Source organism: Mobula hypostoma, chromosome 20 (assembly GCF_963921235.1).
Source record: "Mobula hypostoma chromosome 20, sMobHyp1.1, whole genome shotgun sequence".
NCBI lineage: Eukaryota > Metazoa > Chordata > Chondrichthyes > Myliobatiformes > Myliobatidae > Mobula > Mobula hypostoma.
The window spans coordinates 783,664-809,952 of record NC_086116.1 but is presented as its reverse complement, the minus strand read 5'-3'; the positions used below and the strand labels follow the sequence as shown (position 1 = coordinate 809,952).

The window sequence follows — 26,289 nt, the reverse complement described above, 5'->3', positions numbered from 1 at the left end:
TCTGGGTTGAGACAACTTTGTTTTACGTTACATGTCAATGACTTGAATGATGTAATTGATAGCTTTGTTGCAAAGTTTGTGGATGATATTAAGATAGGTGGAGGAGCAGGTAGCATTGATGAAGTAGAGAAGGACTTTTAGATTAAGTGAATGGGCAAAGAAGTGGCAGATGGAATATAACCTGAAAGTGTATGGTCACGCACTCTGGTAGAAGAGATAAAAAGGTAGACTTTCCTGAATGTGTGGTGCATGGCCAAGTGGTTAGGGCATTGGGCTCACGATCTGAAGGTTGTGGGTTTGAGTCTCAGCCAAGGCAGCATGTTGCGTCTTTGAGCAAGGCACTTAACCACACACTGCTCCAGTCCACCCAGCTGAAAATAGGTACCCGCAAGTGCTGGGGGTTAACCTCGCGATAGACTGGCATCCTATCTGGCAGGTGGGGGGGGGGTCGCTTCACACCACAGGATGCCTGATGGGCCACAAGGCTCGGGACAGATCTTAACTTTCTCTAAATGAAGAGAAAATTTAAAAATCTGAAGTTTAAAGGGACTTGGGAGTCCTTGTGCAGGATTCCCTAAAGGTTAATTTGCAGGTTGAGTTTGTGGTGAGGAAGGCAAATGCAATGTTAGCAATGACTAGAATACAAAAGCAAGGATGTAATGTTGAGGCTTTGTAAAGCACTGGTGAGGCCTCACTTGAAGCATTGTGAGCAGGTTTGGGTCCCTTATCTTAGAAAGGATCTACTGACACTGGAGAGGGTTCAAAAGAGGTTCACAAAAATGATTCCAGGACTGAACAGCTTGATATATGAAGAGTGTCTGATAGCTGTGGGCCTGTATTGACTTGAATTCAGAAGAATGAGGGGTAAGCCAATGAAACCTATCAAATATTGAAAAGCCTTGATAGAGTGGGTGTGGAGAGGATGTTTCCTATGGTTGTATAGTCCAGGACCAGAGGATACTGCCTCAAAATAGAAGGGTGTGCTTTTAATACAGAGATGAGGAGGAATTTCTTTAGTCAGAGAGTGGCAAATCTGTGGAATTTGTTGACACAGGTGGCTGTGGTGGCCAAGTTTTTACATGTGTTTATGGCAGTAGTTGATAAATTCTTGATTGGTTAGGGCATGAAGGGAAGCAGAGATAAGGCAGAAGATTGGGGGCTGAGAGGAAAAATAGACCAGCCATGATGAAATGGCAGAGCAGACTTGATGGGCCAAATGGGCTAATTTTGCTCCTGTATCTTATGATCTATATTATTGTTATTTCTCTCTGAGGATTGTAAATTCCTTGGAATCCCCTACCCAGAGCTGTAGAGACAGGGTCTAGTCACGATGGCAAGCGCCTCGATTCTCTCTAATTCATCTTTGACTTTATCAGTGGAACTGGTACACGCCTCGCTGTGGTCAGAGAGTAGCACTTCAGTTGGATAAGGTTTTCCTCTTTTAGTGCTCCCAGGCCTGTGAACAACTCTGGGTACTTCACCTCACTACAGGAAGGATGTGAAAGGGTGCAGAGGAGATTTACAAGGATGTTGTCTGGATTGGGGAGCATGCCTTATGAGAATAGGTTGAGTGAACTCGGCCTTTTCTCCTTGGAGCGACGGAGGATGAGAGGTGACCTGACAGAGGTGTATAAGATGATGAGAGGCATTGATCGTGTGGATAGTCAGAGGCTTTCTCCCAGGGCTGAAATGGCTAGCATGAGGGGGCACAGTCTTAAGGTGTTTGGAAGTAGGTACAGAGGGGATGTCAAGGTTAAGTTTTTTTTAATGCAGAGAATGGGCTGCCAGTGACAGTGGTGGAGGTGGATACGATAGGGTCTTTTAAGAAACTCCTGGATAGATATATGAAGCTTAGAAAAATAGAGGGCTATGGGTAACCCTATGTAGTTCTAAGTACATGTTCGGCACAGCATTGTGGGCCGAAGGACCTGTATTGTGCTGTAGGTTTTCTGTGTTTCTATAAAACACAATCATCTTTTAACTTGTGTTTACTGACATGCCTTTATGTAATGGAAAATCACAATATAGCCAGTTTTCAAAGAACACAGTCCCCTGCAGCCGACAAACACTGTGTTATGATTATAGATTTTTCTCAGCTGTGGCAATGAACCACTTTGGTTTCACGATTTCCAGTGTTCTGCGGCTGTAGAGAAACCCCTTACTGCGTTTCTGCCACTGAACTGTATACGTATCAATTGCCCTGCTGAAGGGTGGGCAGAATGCATCAAGACTGGACATCCTGTTGTGATGATTCTTCAGCTTCCTGCTCAGCGCACAGCAGGAAGTGCAAAACCAGCTGGACGCGCAGACTTACCAATGGCGGCACGATGATGTAGAAGTTACGCAGATGCATATTTTTAGAGCTACGAAATTCAGGAGAAAACACATCTACCAGCATCTTGAAGTATTCAGTGCCTTCGGCAGAGTTCCGGGTGAGATCCGTGAGGACAGAGTCCAGCTGTCTAATATTTAAAACAAACACACAGCAAAATGTAAACCCTGAGAAAATATTTAATTATGAGCCATAAGAAAATAATGTGTTTCTCAGGCCTATAAATGTACACAAATGGGAAAACAAAGATGGAGAAGAGCTAGTCCATATCAGCTATAACATACAACCAGAGCAAAGAAAGGGAACACGTGATGCTCAATTCAGTAGTTGTCGTGGTGTCTAGTTCTGTCACACGAGGTAGGGAAGTTAAATCCACCCACAGCTGTTGACATTACCTGGCAGCTGTTTGAGTTTCCTCAGAGAGTTTCTCTTCTTTCACAAGCTCTTCAAAGTTCACAATATCCTCCAAATCTGGAACAAACCTAAAATAAAAAGAGTCACCACAAGGTCCATGCAGTAAATTTTGAAGAGTTATATGTAGCTTTGTAATTAAAGTTCACCTTATAGCATTACTGCAGCAATGCAGTCCACCAGATCGTATCATCCGAACATAGCCCATTGCATTCCCTGCAAGGAAGGTCATTTCAATAGGTAAGCACAAGTGAACATTCGACAGCCGTCAGGAGCTTTTCACAACCAGAGGGCAATGCACCAGCTGAACACATTTCCCATGCATGGAGGTTGCTTCCACTACAGGGAGCTAGTCACCTCAAGGCAACAGAAGACAGATAAATAGGTGACTGTCAGAAGAGGGAAGGGACAGCACCCCTGTGGTTGTGCCCCTCAACAACAAGTACTCCATTTTGAGTACTATTGGAGGGAGGGGGAGCTACCTGGGGGAAGCAACAGCAGCCGTGCCTCTGGCACTGAGTCTGGCCTTGTGGCTCAGAAGGGTAGGGATCTGAAGAGGATGGCAGCAGTCACAAACAAGAGAAAATCTGCAGATGCTGGAAATCCAAGTAACACACAGGAACTCAGTAGGCCAGGCAGCATCTATGGACAAGAGACACAGTCGACGTTTTGGACCGAGACCCTTCAGCAAGACTGAAGCAAGAAGGACAGCAGCAGTAATAGGGGATTCTACAGTTAGGGGGACAGACAGGTGATACTGTGGACGCGAAAAGGAAACACGTATGCTAGTTTGCCTCCCAAGTGCCAGGGTCTGCGATGTTTCTGAATCACAATATCCTGAAATGGGAGGGTGAGCATCCAGAAGTTGTGGTATATATTGGTACCAATGACATAGGTAGAAAAAGGAAGGAGGTCCTGAAAAATGAATGCAGGGAGTTAGGAAGGAAGCTGAGTAGCAGGACCTCAAAGTAATCTCGGGCTTGCTGCCTGTGCCATGCAACAGTGAGGATATAGGAATAGAATGAGGTGGCCAATAAATGTGTGGCTGAAGATCTGGAGCGGGGGCAGGGATTCAGATTTCTGGATCATTGGGACCTCTTCTGGGGCAGGTATGACCTGTACAAAAGGGATGGGTTGCACTTGAATCCGAGGGAAACCAATATTTTTGTGGGCAGGTTGACCAAAGCTGTTGGGAGTGGTTTATACTGGGGGATGGGAACCAGGATGATCAAGCTGAGGATGAGCCAGCAGGTTGACAAGTAGATATGTAGATATGGAAGTAAGGAAGGGCAAGCCAATGATTCGATACAAATGCAGACAGTGCAAAGAATTAAGTTGTACCACAGAGGCAAAATTCAAAAGGGCAAAGAATGCAGGTGATGTACTTAAATGCGTGTAGCATTCAGAGTAAGGTAGACGAACTTGTGCCGTAATTACAGATTGGTCGGTATGCCATTGTGGGCATCATTGAGTCGCAGCTAAAAGAAGGTCATAGTTGGGAGCTTAACATCAAAGGATATTCATTGCATCGACAGGACAGGCAGGAAGGCACAGGCAGTGGTGAGGCTCTGTTGGTAAGAGACGGAATTACATCTTTAGAGAGAATGTCACAATTGTAATGGGGGACTTCAGTATGCAAGGGGATTGGAAAAATCAGGTTGGTGTCAGATAACAAGAGAGGGAATTTGTTGAATGCCTACGAGATGACTTTTTAGAGCAGCCTGTACTTGAGCCTACTTGGGGAAAGACCATCTTAGATTGGGTGTTGTGTAATAATCTAGATCTTATTAGCGAGTTTAATTCAAAGGAACTCTTAGGAAGCAGTGATCATAATATGATTGAATTCATACTATAATTTGAGAAGGAGAAGCACAAGTCACATGTATCAGTATTGCAATGGAATTAAGGAAATTACAGAGGCATGAAAGACGAGCTAGCGCAGGTGGATTGGAGGAAGATACTGCCAGTATGGCGGCAGAGCAGAGACGTCTGAAGTTTCTGGGAATAGTTTACAAGGTGCAGGATAGAAATGTCCCAGAAGTAGTAGTTCTCAAATGGCAGGGCTAGGCAATCGTGGCTGACAAGGGAAGTTAAAGACTGCATAAAAGCCAAGGAAAGGGCATATAAGGTAGCAAATGTGAGTGGGAAGCTGAATGATTGGGAAGCTTTAAAATCCAACAAAAGGCGACTAAAAAAAAGCAATAAGGGAAAAGATGAAATATGAGGGCAAACTATAGTAAAAGTTTTTTTTCCAGTTATATAAATAGTAAAAGGGAAGCAAGAGTTGATATTGGACCACTGGAAAATCATGCTGGCAATGTAGTAATAGGGGAGAAAAAAATTGCAAATGAGTTTAATGGGTACTTTGCATCAGCCTTCACTGTGGAAGGCATCAGCAGTGGTCTGGGCGAGTGTCAGGGAGCAGGGGTGAATGGCCTTGCTATTACAAAGGAAAAAGTGCCAGGTAAACTGAATGGTCTTAAGGTGGATAAGTCACCTGGACCAGATGGACTACACCACAGAGTCCTGAGCGAGGTTGTTGAGGAGATAATGGATGCATTGGTCATGATCTTTCACAAATCACTTGATTCTAACATGGTCCCAGAGGACTGGAAGATTGCAAATGTCACTCCACTCTAAGAAGGGAGGCAGGCAAAAGAAATTATAGGCCACACACATCAAAGTTGCTGGTGAACGCAGCAGGCCAGGCAGCATCTCTAGGAAGAGGTACAGTCGACGTTTCAGGCCGAGACCCTTCGTCAGGACTAACTGAAGGAAGAGTTAGTAAGAGATTTGAAAGTGGGAGGGGGAGGGGGAGGGGGAGATCCAAAATGATAGGAGAAGACAGGAGGGGGAGGGATGGAGCCAAGAGCTGGACAGGTGATTGGCAAAGGGGATATGAGAGGATCATGGGACAGGAGGCCCAGGGAGAAGGAAGGGGGGGAGCCCAGAGGATGGGCAAGTGGTATAGTCAGAGGGACAGAGGGAGAAAAAGGAGAGTGAGAGAGGCCTGCTGCGTTCACCAGCAACTTTGATGTGTGTTGCTTGAATTTCCAGCATCTGCAGAACTCCTCTTGGTTGCGAAATTATAGGCCAGTTAGCCTAACCTCAATGATTGGGAAAGTGTTGGAATCTATTGTTAAGGATGAGGTTTCAGGGTACTTGGGGAGACTAATGATGACACAAGTCAAAGTCAGAAATGTAAAGGGAAATCTTGCCCTGACAGATCCGTTAGAGTTCTTCGAGGAAGTTACAAGCAGGGTGGGCAAAAGAGAAGCAGTGGATGTCATTTTCTTGGATTCTCAGAAGGCATTTGATAAGGCGCCACACATAAGGCTGCTTAACAAAATAAATTTCTATGGTGTTACAGGAAATATACTGGCATGGATAAAGGAATGGCTGACAGGCAGGAGGCAGTGAATGGGAACAAAGGGGGCCTTTTCTGGTTGACTGTTAGTGACTACTGGTGTTCATCAAGGGTCAGTATTGGGACCACTGCTTTTCACATTGTTTGTCAATGATTTGGATAATGGAATTGATGACTTTGTGGCAAAGTTGCCGATGATATGAAGATAAACAAATGCCAGATGGAATACAGTGTTGGGAAATGTATGATAATGCATTTTGGTAAAAGGAACAATAGTGTGGACGATTACCTAAATGGGGAGAAGGTTCAAACATCAGAGGTGCAAAGGGACTTAGGAATCCTCGTGCACGACTCTCAGAAGGTTAAGTTACAGGTTGATTCTGCGGTAAAGGCGGCAAATGCGATGTCTACAACACACACAAAATGCCAGAGGTTTCTCCCTCCAGCATTTGTGTATGTTGCTCAGATATCCAGCATCTGCAGATTGTCCTGTTTGTGAAGAAAATGCAATGTTTACATTTATTTCAAGGGGAATAGAATTTAAAATTAAGGAGATAATGCTGAGCCTTTATAAGACACTAGTCAGGCAGCACTTGGAGTATTGTCAACAGTTTTGGGCCCCATGTCTCAGAAAGGATGTGTTGTCATTGGAGAGAGTCCGGAGCAAGTTCACAAGGATGATTCTGGGAATGAAGGGGTTAATATATGAGGAGTATTTGGCAGCTTTGGGCCTGTACTCACTGGAATTTAGAAGAATGCATGGGGATCTCATTGAAACCTACCGAATGTTGAAAGGACCAGATGGGGTGGATGTGGAGAGGACGTTTCCAACGGTGGGGGTATCCAGAGCAAGAGGGCACAAAATTGAGGGGCGACCTCTTAGAACAGAGGTAAGGAGGAGCTTTTCCAGCCAGAGAGTAGGAATCTGTGGAATGCTCTGCCAGAGACTGCGGTGGAGGCCAAGTCAGTGGGTATATTTAAGGATCGTTTCCTGATCAGTCAGGGCATCAAAGGATATGGCGAGGAGGCAGGTATACAGGATTGAGTGGGATCCGGGATCAGCCATGATGGAGTGGTGCAGCAGACTCCATGGGATAAGTGGCCTAATTCTGCTCCTATGTCTTATGAACTATACTAAAAGATCACATCAGCCCTCCGCCAAGCAAGTGGCATGAAATGGCTCAAGTGATGTCTGTCAGGTTTACACTGCACACAAACCCACTCTCCCCCCTTATAATAGGCATCCGTTAGTCTCGCAAGACCATGGATTTGCGCCTTGGAAGGTTTCCAGGCCTGGGCAAGGTTGTATGGAAGACCGGCAGTTGGCCATGCTTCAAGTCTCCCCTCTCCACACAACCAATGTTGTCCAAGGGAAGGGCACTAGGGCCTATACAGCTTGGCATTAATGTGTGGTTAAGTGCCTTGCTCTCTCCTTATCCTCATTCCTTCCTCATCCACCCACACCGTTTTCCCTGAAATGCACCCACTCACCTCAAACATACTAGAATGACATGCATCACGGATTGGTCTGGCAATCACTCTGCCCAGGACCACCAGAAACTCCAGAGAGTTGTGGACATGGCTCAGCACACCACAGAATTCAGACCTCACCCATGGACTATCTAAACTTCTTGCTGCCTCGATAAAGTTGCCAACATAATCATCTCAACCACCCTGGACTTTCTCTCTTCTCCCCCTTCTCAACATGCCCAAGATCTAACAGCCTGAAAACCTGCAGCACCAGGCTCAAGGACAGCTTTAAATAACTGTGTAGACTAGTTTCTAAATGGGGAGAAAATCTAAAAATCTGAAAATCTGAGATGCAGAGGGACTTTGGAGTCCTCATGCAGAACACCCTGAAGGTTAAGACCATAAGACCATAACACAAAGGAGCAGAAGTCAGCCATTCGGCCCATCGAGTCTGCTCCGCCATTTTATCACGAGCTGATCCATTCTCCCATTTAGTCCCACTCCCCCACCTTCCCACCATAACCTTTGATGCCCTGGCTACTCAGATACCTATCAATCTCTGCCTTAAATACACCCAATGACTTGGCCTCCACTGCTGCCCGTGGCAACAAATTCCATAGATTCACCACCCTCTGACTAAAAAAATTTCATCGCATCTCTGTTCTGAATGGTCGCCCTTCAATCCTTAAGTCATGCCCTCTCGTACTAGACTCCCCCATCTTGGGAAACAACTTTGCCACATCCACTCTGTCCATGCCTTTCAACATTCGAAATGTTTCTATGAGGTCTCCCCTCATTCTTCTAAACTCCAAGGAATACAGTCCAAGAGCGGACAAACGTTCCCCATATGTTAACTCTCTCATTCCCGGAATCATTCTAGTGAATCTTCTCTGTACCCTCTCCAATGTCAGAACATCCTTTCTTAAATAAGGACACTAAAACTGCCCACAGTACTGCAAGTGAGGTCTCATCAGCGCCTTATAGAGCCTCAACATCACATCCCTGCTCCTATACTCTATTCCTCTAGAAATGAATGCCAACATTGCATTCGCCTTCTTCACTACCGACTCAACCTGGAAGTTAACCTTAAGGGTATCCTATACGAGGATTCCCAAGTCCCGTTGCATCTCAGAACTTTGAATTCTTTCCCCATTTAAATAATAGTCTGCCTGTTTATTTCTTCTGCCAAAGTGCATAACCATACACTTTCCAACATTGTATTTCATTTGCCACTTCTTTGCCCATTCTTCCAATCTATCCAAGTCTCTCTGCAGACTCTCTGTTTCCTCAGCACTACCGGCCCCTCCACCTATCTTCATATCATCAGCAAACTTAGCCACAAAGCCATCTATTCCATAATCCAAATCGTTGATGTACAATGTAAAAAGAAGCGGCCCCAACACGGACCACTGTGGAACACCACTGGTAACCGGCAGCCAACCAGAATAGGATCCCTTTATTCCCACTCTCTGTTTCCTGCCAATCAGCCAACGCTCTATCCATGTATGTAACTTTCCCGTAATTCCATGGGCTCTTGTTAAGTAGCCTCATGTGTGGCACCTTGGTAAAGGCCTTCTGAAAATCCAAATATACAACATCCACTGCATCTCCCTTGTCTAGCCTACTGGTAATTTCCTCAAAAAATTGTAATAGGTTTGTCAGGCAGGATTTTCCTTTAAGGAATCCATGCTGAGTTCTGCCTATCTTGTCATATGCCTCCAGGTACTCTGTAACCTCATCCTTGACAATCGACTCCAACAACTTCCCAACCACCGATGTCAAGCTAACAGGTCTATAATTTCCTTTTTGCTTCCTTGTCCCCTTCTTAAATAGCGGAGTGATGTTTGCAATCTTTCAGTCCTCCGGAACCATGCCAGAGTCTATCGACTTTTCAATCATCGCTAATGCCTCCACAATCTTCACAGCTACTTCCTTCAGAACACAAGGGTGCCATCCATCTGGTCCAGGAGATTTATCTACCTTTAGACTATTCAACTTCCTGAGTACTTTCTCTGTCGTAATTGTGACTGCGCACACTTCTCTTCCCTGCCACCCTTGAGTGTCCGGTATACTGCTGATGTCTTCCTCAGTGAAGACTGATGCAAAATACTCGTTCAGTTCCTCTGCCATCTCCTTATCTCCCATTACAATTTCTCCAGCAACATTTTCTATCAGTCCTATATCTACTCTCACCTGTCTTTTACTCTTTATAGAAACATAGAAAATAGGTGCAGGAGTAGGCCATTCGGCCCTTCGAGCCTGCACCGCCATTTATTATGATCATGGCTGATCATCCAACTCAGAACCCCGCCCCAGCCTTCCCTCCATACCCCCTGACCCCTGTAGCCACAAGGGCCGTATCTAACTCCCTCTTAAACATAGCCAATGAACTGGCCTCAACAGTTTCCTGTGGCAGAGAATTCCACAGATTCACCACTCTCTGTGTGAAGAAGTTTTTCCTAATCTCGGTCCTAAAAGGCTTCTCCTCTATCCTCAAACTGTGACCCCTCGTTCTGGACTTCCCCAACATCGGGAACAATCTTCCTGCATCTAGCCTGTCCAATCCCTTTAGGATCTTATACGTTTCAATCAGATCCCCCCTCAATCTTCTAAATTCCAACGAGTACAAGCCCAGTTCATCCATCCTCTTTGATATTATTTGCTAGCTTCCTTTCATAGTTAATCTTTTCCCGCTTAATGACCTTCTTAGTTTCCTTTTGTAAGCTTTTAAAAACTTCCCAATCCTCTGTCTTCCCACTAATTTTTACTTCCTTGTATGCCCTCTCCTTTGCTTTAACTTTGGCTTTGACTTCTCTTGTCAACCACGTTGCATCCTTTTTCCATTCGAAAATTTCTTCTTTTTTGGAATATACCTGTCTTGCATCTTCCTCACTTCTCGCATAAACTCTAGCCACTGCTGCTCTGCCGTCTTTCCCGCCAGTGTCCCTTTCCAGTCAGCTATGGCCAGTTCCTCTCTCATGCCACTGTAATTTCCTTTACTCCACTGAAATACTGACACATCAGATCTCGGCTTCTCTTTTTCAAATTTCAGTGAACTCAATCACTGCCTCCTGAGGATTCCTTCACCTCAATCTCTCTAATCACCTCCGGTTCATTACACAATACCCAATCCAGTACAGCCGATCCCCTAGTGGGCTCAACAATAAGCTGTTCTAAAAAGCCATCTCGCAGACATTCTACAAGTTCTCTCTCTTGAGATCCAGTGCCCACCTGATTTTCCCAATCCACTCGCATGTTAAAATCCCTCACAATTATCATAACACTGCCCTTCTGACAAGCCTTTTCTACTTCCTGTTGTAATTTGTAGTCCACATCACTGCAGCTGTTTGGAGGCCTATAAATAACTGCCATCCTTTTACCCCTGCGATTCTTAGCTCAATCCATAAAGATTCTGCACCTTCTGATCCTATATCACCTCTTTCTAATGATTTAATATCATTTCTTACCAATAAAACCACGCCTCCCCCTCCGCCTACCTTCCTATCCTTCCGATGCACCTGTTCAGCTCCCAGAGACATGCATCCTTTAGCCAGGTCTCAGTGATGGCCACAATATCATACCTACCAATCTGTAGCTGTACAACAAGATCATCCACCTTATTCCTTATGCTGCGTGCATTTAAGTATAACACCTTAAGACCAGTATTTGGTACTTTTCGCTTTGATTTCACTGCAACATTATTGCACTGCAATTCATCCCAATGGCTACAAATTTGCCCCATCACCTGCTTGTCTTTCCTGACATCTTTACTGCTCACTATCTTAGATTTATTTCTGTTTTCCCCCTCCTCCGCTCTATCATTCCGGTTCCCATCCCCCTGCACTATTAAACTTCCCCGCCAGGATATTGGCCCCCTTCGGGTTCAGATGTAACCTGTCCTTTTTGAGTAGGTCATACTTCCCCCAGAAGAGATCCCAATTATCCAAGAATCTGAAGCCCTGCCCCCTGCACCAGTTGCAGGTTGCAGGTGGTGAGGAAGGCAAATGCATTTTTAGCATTCGTTTCAAGAGGTCTAGGATACAAGAGTCGGGATGTGATGCTGAGGCTTTATAAGACACTGGTGAGGCCTCACCTGGAATATTGTGAACAGTTTTGGGCTCATCTAAGAAAAGATGTGCTGGCATTGGAAAGGGTTCAGAGGAGGTTCATAAGGATGATTCTGGGAATGAAAAGGTTATCATATGAGGAACATTTGCTGATTTGCTGGCTCTGGGCCTGTACTTGCTGGAATTTAGAAGGATGGGGGGTGATCTCATTGAAACTTTTTGAATTTTGAACTAGGCAGAGTAGATGTGGAAAGGACATTTGCCATGGTGGGGAAGTCTCGGTCAAGAGAGCACAGCCTTAAGATAGGGAGGGATCCATTTAAAACAGAGATGCTAAGAAATCTCTTTAGTCAGAGGGTGTTGAATTTGTAAAATTTATTACTACAGGCAGCTGTGGAGGCCAGGACATTGGATCTACTTAAGATGAAGATTGATAGCTTCTTGATTGGCCATGGCATCAAAGGTTACGGGGTGAAGGCTGGGGAGTGGGGCAAAGGAGGGGGATAAAAAAGGATCAGCCATCATTGAATGATGGAGCAGACTCAATGGGCCAAATGGCTCAATTCTGCTCCTGTGCCATTATTATGAGACAACAGACTAAGGGAAGATGAACTCATCTTCACAACCTACCTAGTTATGGCTGTGCACCATGTTGTCTACCTGCACTGCTTTTTCTCTGTAACTTTATTTGGCATTCTGATGTTTTCCCTTCTACTACCTCAATGTACTGATGTGATGAAATGGTCTGTACGAATGGCATGCAAAACAAGATTTTCTTGCTTATATGTGGCAATAGTAAACCATCTCCAATCAAGGCCAAAAGCAAAACACGGACCCCAACGCACTTCTTATCACACCATTCTTCTTGTGAAACCAAACAATCGGAATGCTGATCGCGAAACACTGTAGGAAGCTTGAAGGAACTAAAAACGTATCATCAGTTCACTAACAGTCACTTACCTATCTGGCTGATAAGCTGCCTGAACTGATCGAGGTAGCTCTGTCCCTCTGGAGTCAGGCCAAGTTTCCGAATGCCTCGATTGAATTTGTCTGCACGATCAAAAGGGTACTGTGAATAAGAGGAGGTTTTAGTGTGGCAGAATTGAGAACTCAACAACAAAATGAATCACACTGATACCTGCATGTAGTGTTCTGTGCAATCCCACCACCGCCCCCCCCCCCCGCAACCTGTGTTTTGGTGGAAACCACAAAATCAGAGATGTGGCCACACTGACTGATTAGCTTTTATTGTTCCAACTTCTTCTCCATGAAAATTGCTAAGAGGTCATCAGAAGCATGCTGTCATTTGACAACAGACCTTTGCTCACAGTGCTCCCCAAATGCGATGGCGGAGAGATGCTGAAGGTCTGAGGGGCACACAGCAAATGGCAGAGATGTAGGTGTGAGGGGCACACAGCAAATGGCGGTGAGATGAAGATGCGAGGGGCACACAGCAAATGGCGGTGAGACGAAGATGTGAGGGGCACACAGCAAATGGCGGTGAGATGAAGATGTGAGGGGCACACAGCAAATGGCAGAGATGTAGGTGTGAGGGGCACACAGCAAATGGCGGTGAGATGAAGATGCGAGGGACACACAGCAAATGGCGGTGAGATGAAGATGCGAGGGGCACACAGCAAATGGCGGTGAGATGAAGATGCGAGGGGCACACAGCAAATGGCAAAGATGTAGGTGTGAGGGGCACACAGCAAGTGGCAGAGAGATGAAGATGTGAGGGGCACACAGCAAATGGCGGTGAGATGAAGATGCGAGGGGCACACAGCAAATGGCAGAGATGTAGGTGTGAGGGGCACACAGCAAGTGGCGGTGAGATGAAGATGCGAGGGGCACACAGCAAATGGCGGCGATGAAGGTGTGAGGGGCACACAGCAAGTGGCAGAGATGTAGGTGTGAGGGGCACACAGCAAGTGGCAGAGAGATGAAGATGCGAGGGGCACACAGCAAATGGCGGCGATGAAGGTGTGAGGGGCACACAGCAAATGGCAGAGAGATGAAGATGTGAGGGGCACACAGCAAGTGGCGGTGAGATGAAGATGCGAGGGGCACACAGCAAATGGCGGCGATGAAGGTGTGAGGGGCACACAGCAAATGGCAGAGAGATGAAGATGTGAGGGGCACACAGCAAATGGCAGAGAGATGAAGGTGTGAGGGGCACACAGCAAATGGCGGAGATGAAGGTGTGAGGGGCACACAGCAAGTGGCAGAGAGATGCTGAAGGTGTGAGGGGCACACAGCAAATGGCAGAGAGATGAAGGTGTGAAGGGCACAATGCCAGGGATCGGATGACATGAACTGTGAATGTCACAAAGGTGCTGACAGCAAGGGCATCTTCCAGGCCAGTGATAGATATCGCTGCTTGTCTGAGCTGACACATCAACATTTATTCTTGGTAGCACTGGAGAGTCAGCCTCACACATTTCCAGACAGTTTAAGAGCAGCCCATCTGAAGTACTAGCCTACAAAGTACCCAGGACATCTTTAGGGAGTGGTGTTTCAGAAAGGCAGCGTCCATTATTAAGGACCTCCAGCTCCCAGGACATGCCCTTTTCTCGCTGTTGCCATTGGGTAGGAGGTACAGAAGCCTGAAGACACACACTCAGCGATTCTTCCCCTCTGCCATCCAATTCCTAAATGGACACTGAACCCTTGGACACTACCTCACTTTTTAAAATATACAAACCCCATTTCCAGAAAAGTTGGGATATTTTCCAAAATGCAATAAAAACAAAGATCTGTGATATGTTAATTCACGTGAACTTTTATTTAACTGACTACAAAGAAAAGATTTTCAATAGTTTTACTGACCAACTTAATTGTATTTTGTAAACATACACAAATTTAGAATTTGATGGCTGCAACACACTCAACAAAAGTTGGGACAGGGGCATGTTTACCATTGTGTTACATCACTTTTCCTTTCAATAACACTTTTTAATCGTTTTGGAACTGAGGATACTAATTGTAGTAGATTTGCAATTGGAAATTTTCTCCATTCTTGCTTGATATAAGACTTCAGCTGCTCAACAGTCCGTGGTCGCCGTTGTCTGATTCTCTCTTCATGATGCGCCATACATTTTCAATAGGAGATAGATCTGGACTGGCAGCAGGCCAATCAAGCACACGCACTCTGTGTCTACAAAGCCACGCTGTTGTAGCCCGTGCAGAATGTGGTCTGGCATTGTCCTGCTGAAATAAGCACGGACGTCCTGGGAAGAGACGTCACCTTGATGGCAACATATGTCTCTCTAAAATCCTAATATACGCCTCAGAGTCAATGGTACCTTCCCATACATGCAACTCACCCATGCCGTGGGCACTGATGCACCCCCATACCATCACAGATGCTGGCTTTTTCTCCTCTCGCTGATAACAATCTGGATGGTCCTTTTCATCTTTGGCACGGAGAACTCGACACCCGTTTTTTCCGAAAACTAGCTGAAATGTGGACTCATCTGACCACAGCACACAGTTCCACAGTCTTTCGGTCCATCTGAGATGAGCTCGGGCCCAGAGAACTCGCCGGTGTTTCTACATAGAGTTGATGCATAATACAGTTTCAAGTTGCATTTCTGGATGCAGCGATGGACTGTGTTGAGTGACAATGGTTTTCCGAAGTACTCACGAGCCCAAGTGGCTATAATTTCCACAGTAGGATGACGGTTTCTTAGGCAGTGCCGCCTGAGGGCTCGAAGATCACGCGCATTCAACAGTGGTTTCCGACCTTGCCCTTTACGCACTGAGATGTCTCTGAATTCTCTGAATCTTTTCACAATATTATGTACTGTAGATGTTGAAAGACCTAAATTCTCTGCAATCTTGCGTTGAGAAATGTTCTTTTTGAACTAACAATTCTCTCACAAATTTTGGCACAAAGGGGTGAGCCACGACCCATCCTTGCTTGCAAAGACTGAGCCTTTGATGGACACTACTTTTGTACCCAGTCATGATACTTCACCTGCTACCAATTAGCCTGCTTATTGTGGAGTCTTCCAAACCGGTGTTACTTGAATATTCTGTGCACTTTTCAATCTTATTTTAACTCTGTCCCAACTTTTGTTGAGTGTGTTGCAGCCATCAATTCTAAATTTGTGTATGTTTACAAAATACAATTAAGTTGGTCAGTAAAACTATTGAAAATCTTTTCTTTGTACTTTTGTCAGTTAAATAAAGGTTCACGTGAATTAACATATCACAGATTTTTGTTTTTATTGCATTTTGGAAAATATCCCAACTTTTCTGGAAATGGGGTTTGTATATTATTTCTGGTTTTTGTACGATTTTTAATCTAGTCAATATATGTATACAGTAATTTATTTATTTATTATGTTTTTTTTCTTCTATATTATGTATTGCATTGAACTGCTGCTGCTAAGTTAACAAATTTCACAACACATTCCGGTAATAATAAATCCGATTCTGATTCTGAGTTACAGGAAGTACCAGTATGAGGAGTAGAAGCTTGCGTCGGGAATGCAGTCTACTCCCCTCAGTTCCAACGTACTGCGGGTAGCATATTGCCAGACATCAGGTTTTGTGGGGTTTCTGTCTTGTGTGTGAACCAGAGTTCCATATCTTGGGCAATGAGATCTATGGCTCGTTAACAGCCTGAACTTGGACTAGAGACAGAGTCTATCTTGGAACATAGTCTCATCATTGTACCTGTGTTCAAACAGCCAATTAGATCACAATAGTACTGAAATTCCACTGATACCTTCTGATCATTTTCGTCCTTGGTCTCTTTAAAGAATCGAATGTCTTTGATTAGACGAGACTTGATGTGTTCATCGTACATGAACTGACTGAAGATATAAAATTTCTTCCGCAGAAACTGGTAGGTGAAATTGACCTGGAGGTAAAATTTAAACATGGGAGTTGAAGTAACCACCACTGAAAACTGTAAAAAATCAAGCGACAGAAAGGTGCTGTTCAGATCCACAGACCAACAAATTGAATATATTGGAGAAGTGAAAAACATTAAATATTTTCAGATGATGGAAATCTGAAATAAAGAGGAATAATGTCAGAAACATTAAGCTGGTCAGGCTGCATCCGTGGGAGGAGAAATAGTTAATGGTTGAAGACCCTTTGTTTGGACTGGGAAAGATTAAGCAAGTTGGTGTTAAAGTTCCAGATACAATGGGAGAGAAATAGGGTAAAGAGAATGTTCTTCAACTCAGAACATTCTCTTTTCACATCTTGCTTGGCCTGTAAACTCATCCAAACACTTTGCTTTTATTACGATTTTGACACTGAAACAGATTCTTAAGGAGCTTTGAAGTAATTGCACAGCCACTTTCACGGACTCTCCAACTCCTGTTTGTTTATTTACTTACTTGTATTTGCACATTAGTTGTTTGTCAGTGTATAGTTTTTCATAAATTCTATTGTATTTCTTTATTTTCCTGTTAATGCCCACAAGAAAATGTATCTCAACATGGTATATGGTGACATACAGGTAAGCTGATAATAATTTTACTTTGACGTTGATGCAAGGGAAACTGTTTCCACAGGCCAAGGTATACAGGGTTAGCTATTGAGGACAAAGATTTACACTTACACACACAGACATGTTCTTAAGTCATTGCTGAACATAATCAATAGATACTGAAACTTTCTAAGATTATTTTTTTAGGATTGGGGGCCCAATATCAAGGCCAGCATTTATGAGCCATCTCTAATTGCCCTTGCACTGCTACATTCCTTCTGGTAAAGGGCAAATGGAGGCCAGTCATTGGGTACAGTATATTTAAAGCAGAGATTGACAGGTTCTTGATTAGTAAAGGTGTAAAAGATTATGGGGAGAAACCAGGAGAATGGGGTTGAGAGGGATAATAAATCAACCATGTTGGAATGGTGCAGCAGACTCGATGGGTTGATTGGCCTAAATCTTTTCCTATATCTTGTGGTCTAACAGTGACAGAGGTCCCTCATTCTCCAAGAAGGTGACAACTTGGGAGACAGTGAAATGCAAACAAAATGTTTTCAAAAAGACACATTGGCTGGCTGGGTTAGATTAGTATCGGTGCAAAAGAGCATACCCAAATATCATTTCAGTCTTATTTGGCCAAGGGGCACATTTTCGTGCTGTGTTACTCCATAATTCTATGGGTCAAAGTCAACTTCATTGTCAGATGCACAAGTTCATGTACGCACAGGTACAATTAAAAAAAACACTTGCAGCAGCTTCAAAGATACAAAACGTCAGATAAGCAGTATTCACAAGAAATAGATAAAATGAATTACACACAAATTGACTGTCAATAAGAGGGCTGAAATGGATGACAAATCCCCAAGGCCTGATGAGATGTCAACCTGCTACAAGAAGCAATGAAGGAGATTACTGGAGCTCATGCAGAGGTAGTTAAACCTTCACTGGCCATAGGCTAGGTATCAGATGACTAGACATGCAGCAGAGACAGCCACATCTTTATAGTCATGAAAATTTAATGTCAGCAGCAAAGGGCAGGATAGGATTTGTTCAGGTTTATATAGTCTGGTATGGTCTACATGGGCTTCAGTGTGACCTTCGAAAAGATGCCACATTTAATAATCCCACTGGTTTAATCATTTAGAACCTTTGGTTGCAAATTAAATCCAAAATTGGCTTGGTGATTAGTAGAGGGTTGGAAGCCCATGACCAGTGGACCATCAGTATTGCTTATTATATACATTGACAGAGGTAAGATTAGTAAGGTGGCATGAGAGCTGATAGCGTAGCTGTTAGGATGCTGATCACTGGCAATCTGGACAGTACATTGAGAAATGGAACGTAATCCTGATTAGTTTGAGATGATGCACTTTGTTAGGACTAACAGAGTGAAAGAGGGGGTTCCAGGGACTCTTGTGTACAAGTCCAAGCAGGTAAGGGGGTAAAGGCAGCACATGGGATACTTCCTTTCATTAGGTGGGGCACAGAATCCATGAGCAGGAAGGTTATGCTACCACTTTATGAAACTATGGTTGATCCACAGTTGGATACTGTGCCCACACTACAGGAAGTAACAGGGCCATCTAAGACCACAGGTTAAAGGGCTAAGATGACAAGCAAGAGGTCAATAGGGAACACAAAAAAAGGATTTTCATTTGAAGGTCAGCTGAAATATGGAATGCACTACCTCGGAGGGCAGTGAGGGCAGAGACTCACAACATTCAAATAGTATCCAGACAATCACTCAAATTGGCAAAGCAAAAACCAACAAGCAGAACTAAAACTTGTAGATACAAATTAGATAGATCAGAATCTATTAGAGCAAACGCAGTGTCTGAGATAAACTTGGCGACAAGTGGTATTTCTTTGAAGCTCTTTGGCTCAGTGAACTGGAAGGTCCATTGCAAGTTGCCTTGTGTTTTCTTTAGGGGATGCATAGACAGAATGGGATCAGAGAAACTTGTTGTATAGTGTGAGAACACAAGCAAAAGTCTGCAAGGAACTGATCCTACCCAAAGTGCTCAATTGATCTGGGCTTGTTTCTCCTGCATACAATGAGTAACAAATACAACCTACTAAACTGGAGATACAAGTAACTCACTGCTTCACTTCCGAGTGGCAAGGGAGAAGAGGAAATAAAAGGGGGCAAGTGTGGGATCTTCTGAAGTCACAACAGGTGCTGTGGGAACAGCAAATTGTACTGACAGTTGTGCAAGAAACAAGCAGAGCATGCAGGAGAGAATAGTTTGCTCAGACTACTGATGGGTAAAAGAGGGGAAATAAGTCAGAGATAAAAGCCAAACACAGGCAAGCTGGATTAAGTTAGATGGGCATCTCAGTTGACAAGGACTGGTTGGGTCGAAGAGCCTATTTCTGCATAGTATTACTGAGTTGGGTTGAAGCTGGCAGAAATTGGAATTTTAAGAAGTTCAAATTTGTTAGAGAAAGTGATGAAAAGAAATCCTGTCTTCATGCTCGGTCAGAGCTGAAATAGTGAGGCACTATCACCTGTGGTAATAGCAAATACATGGTAACAGAAATTACATAGGATGCATTTGTAAGGATAGAATCAGATACAGAGAAACTAGGAGAATGAAATGGAGTTCTTGTAAACAGCAGGGTGAAGCAGGAAAGCAGCATCCATCGTCAAAGACTCCCATCATCCAGGCTATGCTCTGTTCTCACTGCTATGGGGGAGGTCATACAGGAACCCCAGGACCCACACCACTAGGTTCAGGAACAGTTATTATCCAACCATCAAGCTCTTGAACCAGAGGGGTTTAACTTCACTTACCCTAGCACTGAACTGATCCCACCACCCATGGACTCACTTTAAGGACTCTTCAAATCATGTTCTTGATATTTATTGCTTGTTTATTTATTGTTTTGTTTGTTTTTCTTTTTTGTATTTACAGTTTGTTGTCTTTTACACATTGGCTGTTTGTCCAATTTTATTGGGTGTGTTTTTTCATTGATTCTATTGTGTTTCTTTGTATTTACTGTGAATGCCCACAAAAATGAATCTCCTGTTAGTATATGGTTACATATATGCACTTTGATAATAAATTTACTTTGAACATAGCTGTAAGGAAATCGTGATTGCTAGCCACTCTTGAAATGGACATTTATGAGAAGGAATGGGAGGCCATGGAGCTGAGAACAGCACCACCAATTCAATGGAAATGTCAACTTAAATATTTAAAGGATACAGTTTCTTGAACTCTCAGTATTCAGACTTTCCAGCCATTTATTAGCCACCTCCTCAAAACAGGCTACAAAATGTGGTGCAAATTACAGGAAAACCATGAAGGTCCACAGGATGGGTAGCACCCAGGACAATGAGGTTATTCATGCACGTGAACTGCACACAAGTTGCCTGCAGCACATGTGAAACCATTCTGACCACCCCTTATCTGAGTAAGAGTTGGGAGCTCTTGCTCAAACAGTGAGCTCCGCATGTGCAGAAAATACTGAAATAGAATTCAATCCTTGAGAGACGAATGAAATATTGCTGAGGTGAGGAAATGCTCAACAAGTGGCAAGCAGTATCCTTGGTATCATCTTAAGTAAACAGTCCCTGCAGTAGTCGTCGAATGAGTGGACAGTACATGAAAACAGAGTTAATATGGGGCTATTTACTCACATGGAGTAAAAACACCACTTACTGGTTCGGCCAAACAGTCATTTTGAAATTTCCACCTCATTCCCCATCTCCACACAGATTTAAAACCAGGTTACCAATGGAAGATTATCAACCCGAAACATTAAGTTTCTCCCTCACAGATGGTGCCAGGCCCATATATTTCTTTCCGAAGTTCCTTTCTTATTTCTGATGTTAAGTATCTGGAATTTCTTCATATTTGATGCATGTGTTAGATCAGGATCTTGCAATTCCTCGCAATCAGCCAGCTAAAGGTATCCAAAACACAAAATACTGTGCAGATGCTGGGGTCAAAGCAACACTCACAACACGCTGGAGGAACTCAGCGGGTCGGGCAGCATCCGTGGAAATGATCAGTCAACGTTTCAGGCCAGAACCCTTAGTCAGGACTGAAGAGGGAAGGGGCAGAGGCCCTATAAGGAAGGTGGGGGGAGGGTGGGAAGGAGAAGGCTGGTAGGTTCCAGGTGAAAACCCAGTAAGGGGAAAGATAAAGGGGTGGGGAGGGGAAGCAGGGAGGTGATAGGCAGGAAAGGTGAAGGAGGAATAGGGGAAAACACAAAGGTATCCAACATTTCTGCTAAATCAAACTTACAGTGGTGTTCATGATGCCTGTTCCATGTGTACGGATTGAGTTTGCAACATGCCTAATGTTGATTGTATTCAGATGTTTATTGTGGCTTGTACGCTCAATGAAGATCTGTAAAATGTAATGAAATCAAGTTTCAAACTCAGAAGTAGTTCAAGAAAATTAAATGTCACAACACGTTCTAAAAATAAATGGTACCTGGTTGTTGAGATTGTACAGATACTTTGAAACAAATATGTGGATATTTCGCATGATCTCCAGAACATCTAATCCCTGCAAGCAATTTGACATTACATCAGTAAAGAGCGTTAACAATTCACTTGTGCCAACTTTGCCCCTATAAGTAAAAATGTAAGAAATAGGAAGAATCGGACACCACAACTCCTCAGGCCTGTTCATTGTGAATTTGAAAGTTACAGACCAATTCCCATAACCCTTACTTTAGAAATCCATCTTTAGTCATGTCTCTTTTATCCTTTCCAAGTCCATGATCTACAGCTGCACTAAAACTACAGTTCTCCATGTTCCCGCTCCCGCAGCTTGTCGACCAGCTGCTTTCAATATTTCCAGGAGAAGCCTGAAGATGTGCACCTTTGGGATGGGGGCTCGGGTAGCCTCTGTGGACCACTTGATTACTGCCGGTGTTGCCAACTGTAATGTTGCATCAGGATAGTTGAGAGCAGCTGTTGGAGGCCTCTGCACTCGGGCGATCGCTCTCTCTCTGTAAGAAGATTCTGCTGGTCCTCGAGTCAAGTGAGCTCAAATAAGCATTGGCTTAGACTTTAGCATTGAAACAGCGACCCGTTGGTCTCCCTCACACTGTGGAAAGGGCAACACCTCTCTGTCCCTTGTTCGTGAAAGGGAGAGTGTAGCATGTCGAATTGTTGGGTGAACCACAGTTTTTGTTGGACTGCAGATCATGGTCTCCCTTTGGGGCTTGCTGTTGTTTGCTTGGTGAGTGTTGATGCTTTTGCTGCTGCTTGTGCATGGGGGGAGGGGAGGGGGCTTGGGGTTCTAAGTTTTTCTGTCATTCATCGGGTTTTTTCCTGCTTCATGGATGCCTGTCAAGAGTAAGAATTTCAGGCTGTATACTGTATACATTCTCTGATACTGAATAGAACAATTAACCATCCAAATATTGATCATACAATAATCATCTCTCCTGGATGTTTAGGATAAAAAAAACTGCAAAGCCTTAGAAGTCTAAAGAAATACTGTTTATTAGGGTTACATTGATTTGCATGTATTCTGAGAATGAGCTACCCAGTCCTAGATAAGTTGTTCAACTGTTGTAGAAACTCTAGTTAGCAATTTAAACGATGATCTCAAGAAAATCTTCAAATCAAGATGATCTTGGGCACCATGGTAGCATAGTGGTTAGCACGACGCTATTACAGCTTGGGCCATTGGAATTTGGAGTTCAGTCCTGGTGTCCTCTTTAAGGAGTCTCTGTCTCTGTGGAATGCGTGTGTTTTCTCCGGGTCCTCCAGTTTCGGCCCATAGTCCAAGTACATACTGGGTAGGTTAGTTAGTCATTGTAAACTGTCCGCAGATTAGGTTAGGGTCAACTTGGGGTTGTTGGGCGATGCTGGGTGGTGCAGCTTAAGGAGCTGGAAGGGCCTATTCCGCACCACATCTCTAAATCAGTTTCATTCTACACCAGACTCCAGCTATGGATTTCCCACTTATCATTGCAAAATAATAATGGTATACACCACACTTAAAAAAGAACCCCTCAGCACTTACCTGTTCCAAGGTCTGGCTTGGAAGGTGTGCTTCAGTCATCGAGAGACTGTAACGCTGTGTTGCTAAGTTTCTCATTTCACTATAGGTGGCCCAGTCATGGAGAGCCACTGTGGTCAGGTTATAAAAGGTCTTGTCCAGATAGTGAGTCACATATGCTGTTAAACATTGGTGAAATAATTGTATTGATAAACTGTACACATAAAAAAAACAGTACTCAATAAAGCATAATGCAAAAAGGACCAAACCTTTGACATCAATGAATCGGTTCAAGAAACGTATTGGTTTGATTGAAAAGAAATCTGTCAAATCCTTGATGCCAACTCTGTATGGATTTCGATCATCTAATTTTAAATGAGTGTGCACAGAGAGTCTCAAGTCTTTTTCAATCTCCTTACACAGCTTATCCAAAAGGTGCTGTTAGAAAATGAGTGATTCAGGGAAGATTTGCAATAAGAAAAAAAACATCATTAGTTTACAAATAGAAATTTTAATCTTTGAAACTTTTGTGAATAATTTTTAATCAGAAAAACATCAAGAAACATAAATTTACTCCTGTCATCCAAATTATAAAACATCGCAGAACCAGGAATTACCTCCAGCAACCACCCTCAAAAAACCTCAAGAATTTCATTGCAATGACAGACGTGGCTCAAGCCCAGAGGCTCCACATTACCAAACTCTGCACGGAACTGGGTGGAAATGGAGACATAGGTCTTCGATGCATGTTCAGCAGTAGATACCCTCCCCCGAAAAAGAAAATGCCAATTGCAACACCATCATGGGTGGAGATTACCAGGTAAGTTCCTTGCAATGCAATATCCCAAGTAAATCCTTGAAACCTCAGATCCAAAGTGGAAAAAGATTTGGAATGAGAACCTTGAGATCATGTACTGAGGGCACAGAAGCCTTCATAAACAGAAGGAGTTCACAAGTCATTGACATTGGAGCATGAAGGATCCCACAGTGGTCTTGTCAGTCACCTCAAAATCCACAAACCAGAATGAAAGCAAGGCACTTTCAATGCAAAGTCCCTCTTGTCTATCCACAAGAAACAAGCAGCATGCTAGTTCTATACATTAATAACAAGCACCTACATAATACAATCAAAAGGTACATTAATATTTTACCATCTGCACATTTCTACCTTACGATTTGTACCCAGACATGGAGCTCCAGAAGAGTTGCTTTGAGCATACAACCCATTTTAGTCATGTCAGTTTTAAAGCCTTGTTGTTTAGAAAAACTTGGCAAGCTTTTCAATTTCCAAGTTTCAGGACTAAAACTGAGGTAGTGTCTCAAGTTCTGAGTTAGAACAAGGTCAGTCAAAATCTATCCTCATAACAATTAAAATAGCATTCGCAATTTTTGCATTACCTCATTCAGCACATCCATGATTTCTTTATCAAAACACTCCAGCAACATGTGTGTGGATTCCAGATGTCTGGCATACATCATGGGTGGGACACAATCTCGCAAAGCACTGAACATGTACTGTTAAGAGAAATATCACAGAAGACAAAATAAATACGGACATTTCATAGGGAATAACTTTCAGTTACCTGAAACAAATAATGTTACAAATTACATGAGAATTATGATAAATAATTCACTCTATTCAAAATTAAATCATTACTTTGTTCTTTATTCCACCTTGAACAAGATTCAAGCCACGACCAGTCCATGCTGACCAGGATTTGCATCTGAGCTAGACCTATTTGCCCATCTTTGACCCATATCGCTCTAAACCATTCCAATCCAAGTATCTTCAAAAATTGTTAATGTATGTGCCCCAGCCACTTCCTCCAGCAGCTCACTTCACACACAGATCTTCCTCTGAGTGAAAACGTTACTCCTCAGGTTCCTTTTACACCATAAACCTAAGTCCTCTAGTTCTTGATTCCCAAATCCTGGAGAAAAGACTGTGTGCATTCAAGATTTTACACACCCGGAAACAAGGCCAGACATTCTCCACTTCCTATACATTAAATTAGGCTCTTGACTACTTATCAGCTGCCTTTCTGAGTTTAAGGCTAATGCAGGACAGGAGAAACTACTTTACTTCAAAAAGAATATTTCAGCATAACTATGTTAAAATATATGGGTTTAATATTCAGGAGCTATAAAGTATTGAGTTAATGTAAAGTCTCCAAACTAGGCAGAGTGAGTTGGAGGGAGTTCCTTGTGGACTTTATTTACCAGTTTAAAAAGCAACCACGATCTGTCTGGACTCATCTGCCAAATGGGAGATTGTAGAGTAAATTGGAAACAGTTTCTTACTGACTTCATGTGCCAGGTTTACAAAAGTGATAAGGGCCTGTTGGGGAACATCTGCTGAGCGGGAATTCACAGAGTGAGTTGGAGGCAGTTCCTTGTCTATTTTACCCGCCAGGTGTAAAAAGCGAGTAGTGCTTGTCAGGACTTGTCGGTCGAGTGAGAGATTGCTTGGGTTATTAGTAACTTAGCTAGGGCCAATAAAAAGAAGTGACATGTAAGCAGAGTGGGCCAATGTTAGTGGTCAGGCTTTGGCTCAAAAGGCTTCGGTGAGAACAGGCAGAGACTCAGGGTGCTGAGTCATTTGGAATCATTTAGTTGATTGTAAAACTTAAGTTTAAGAAGTTAAGAGTCAAAGTTAACTGTATGGCAGGATGGTAGTTAATGCAGTGGAATGCTCCTCCTGAGGTATGTACATCTGTAGGAAGTGCACTCAGCTTCAGCTCCTGACTGAGCTGGAGCTGGATGAACTCAGGACCCTCTGGGAGGCTGGAAGCCTCATGATAGATGAGACTTTAACTGAGGTGGTCATGCTCAGCGCGCAGGCTTCAGGCAGTAGATGAGTGACCACAAGAAGCAGTCAGTGCAGGGTTCCTCTGTGGCCATTCCCCTCAACAAGTGTACCCCTTTGGATACTGCTGGGCTGGCGAATGGCCTATGTATCAGAGCACAGCAGTAGCAGCCAGGCCAGTGGCACTGTGGTCGGCTCTGAGGCTCAAGAGTGATAGTGACAGGAGTCTTGGCAGTTACGGGGCTGGACAGGAGATTCTGTGGCCGTGAAACAGGTGCCAGGTTGCCTCCCAGGTGTGAGGTTGAAGGAAGTTTCAGAGTGGCTGCAGAATATTCCCAAGAGAGGGTACACATTAGGATCAGTGTCATAGGTAGCAAGGGGAAAAACGTACTGTGCAATGAGCATAGGGAGTTGGGGA

General features: G+C 43.7%; 1 protein-coding gene across 3 annotated transcripts in view; it reads right to left on the bottom strand.

Moving 5' to 3' along the window:
* Positions 1-26,289, bottom strand: part of washc4 (WASH complex subunit 4) — a 112,111-nt gene that overhangs the window by 27,022 nt on the left and 58,800 nt on the right. For all 3 annotated transcript variants that reach the window (XM_063072231.1, XM_063072232.1, XM_063072230.1), the window contains exons 20-29: positions 24,464-24,580; positions 23,335-23,503; positions 23,090-23,244; positions 21,542-21,616; positions 21,350-21,454; positions 16,380-16,514; positions 12,608-12,716; positions 2,893-2,959; positions 2,728-2,814; positions 2,315-2,462 (exon numbers count right to left, since the gene is read on the bottom strand). In XM_063072231.1, the coding sequence (XP_062928301.1) occupies positions 2,315-2,462; positions 2,728-2,814; positions 2,893-2,959; positions 12,608-12,716; positions 16,380-16,514; positions 21,350-21,454; positions 21,542-21,616; positions 23,090-23,244; positions 23,335-23,503; positions 24,464-24,580 (1,167 nt within the window). The remainder of the gene's footprint in view (positions 1-2,314; positions 2,463-2,727; positions 2,815-2,892; positions 2,960-12,607; positions 12,717-16,379; positions 16,515-21,349; positions 21,455-21,541; positions 21,617-23,089; positions 23,245-23,334; positions 23,504-24,463; positions 24,581-26,289) is intronic.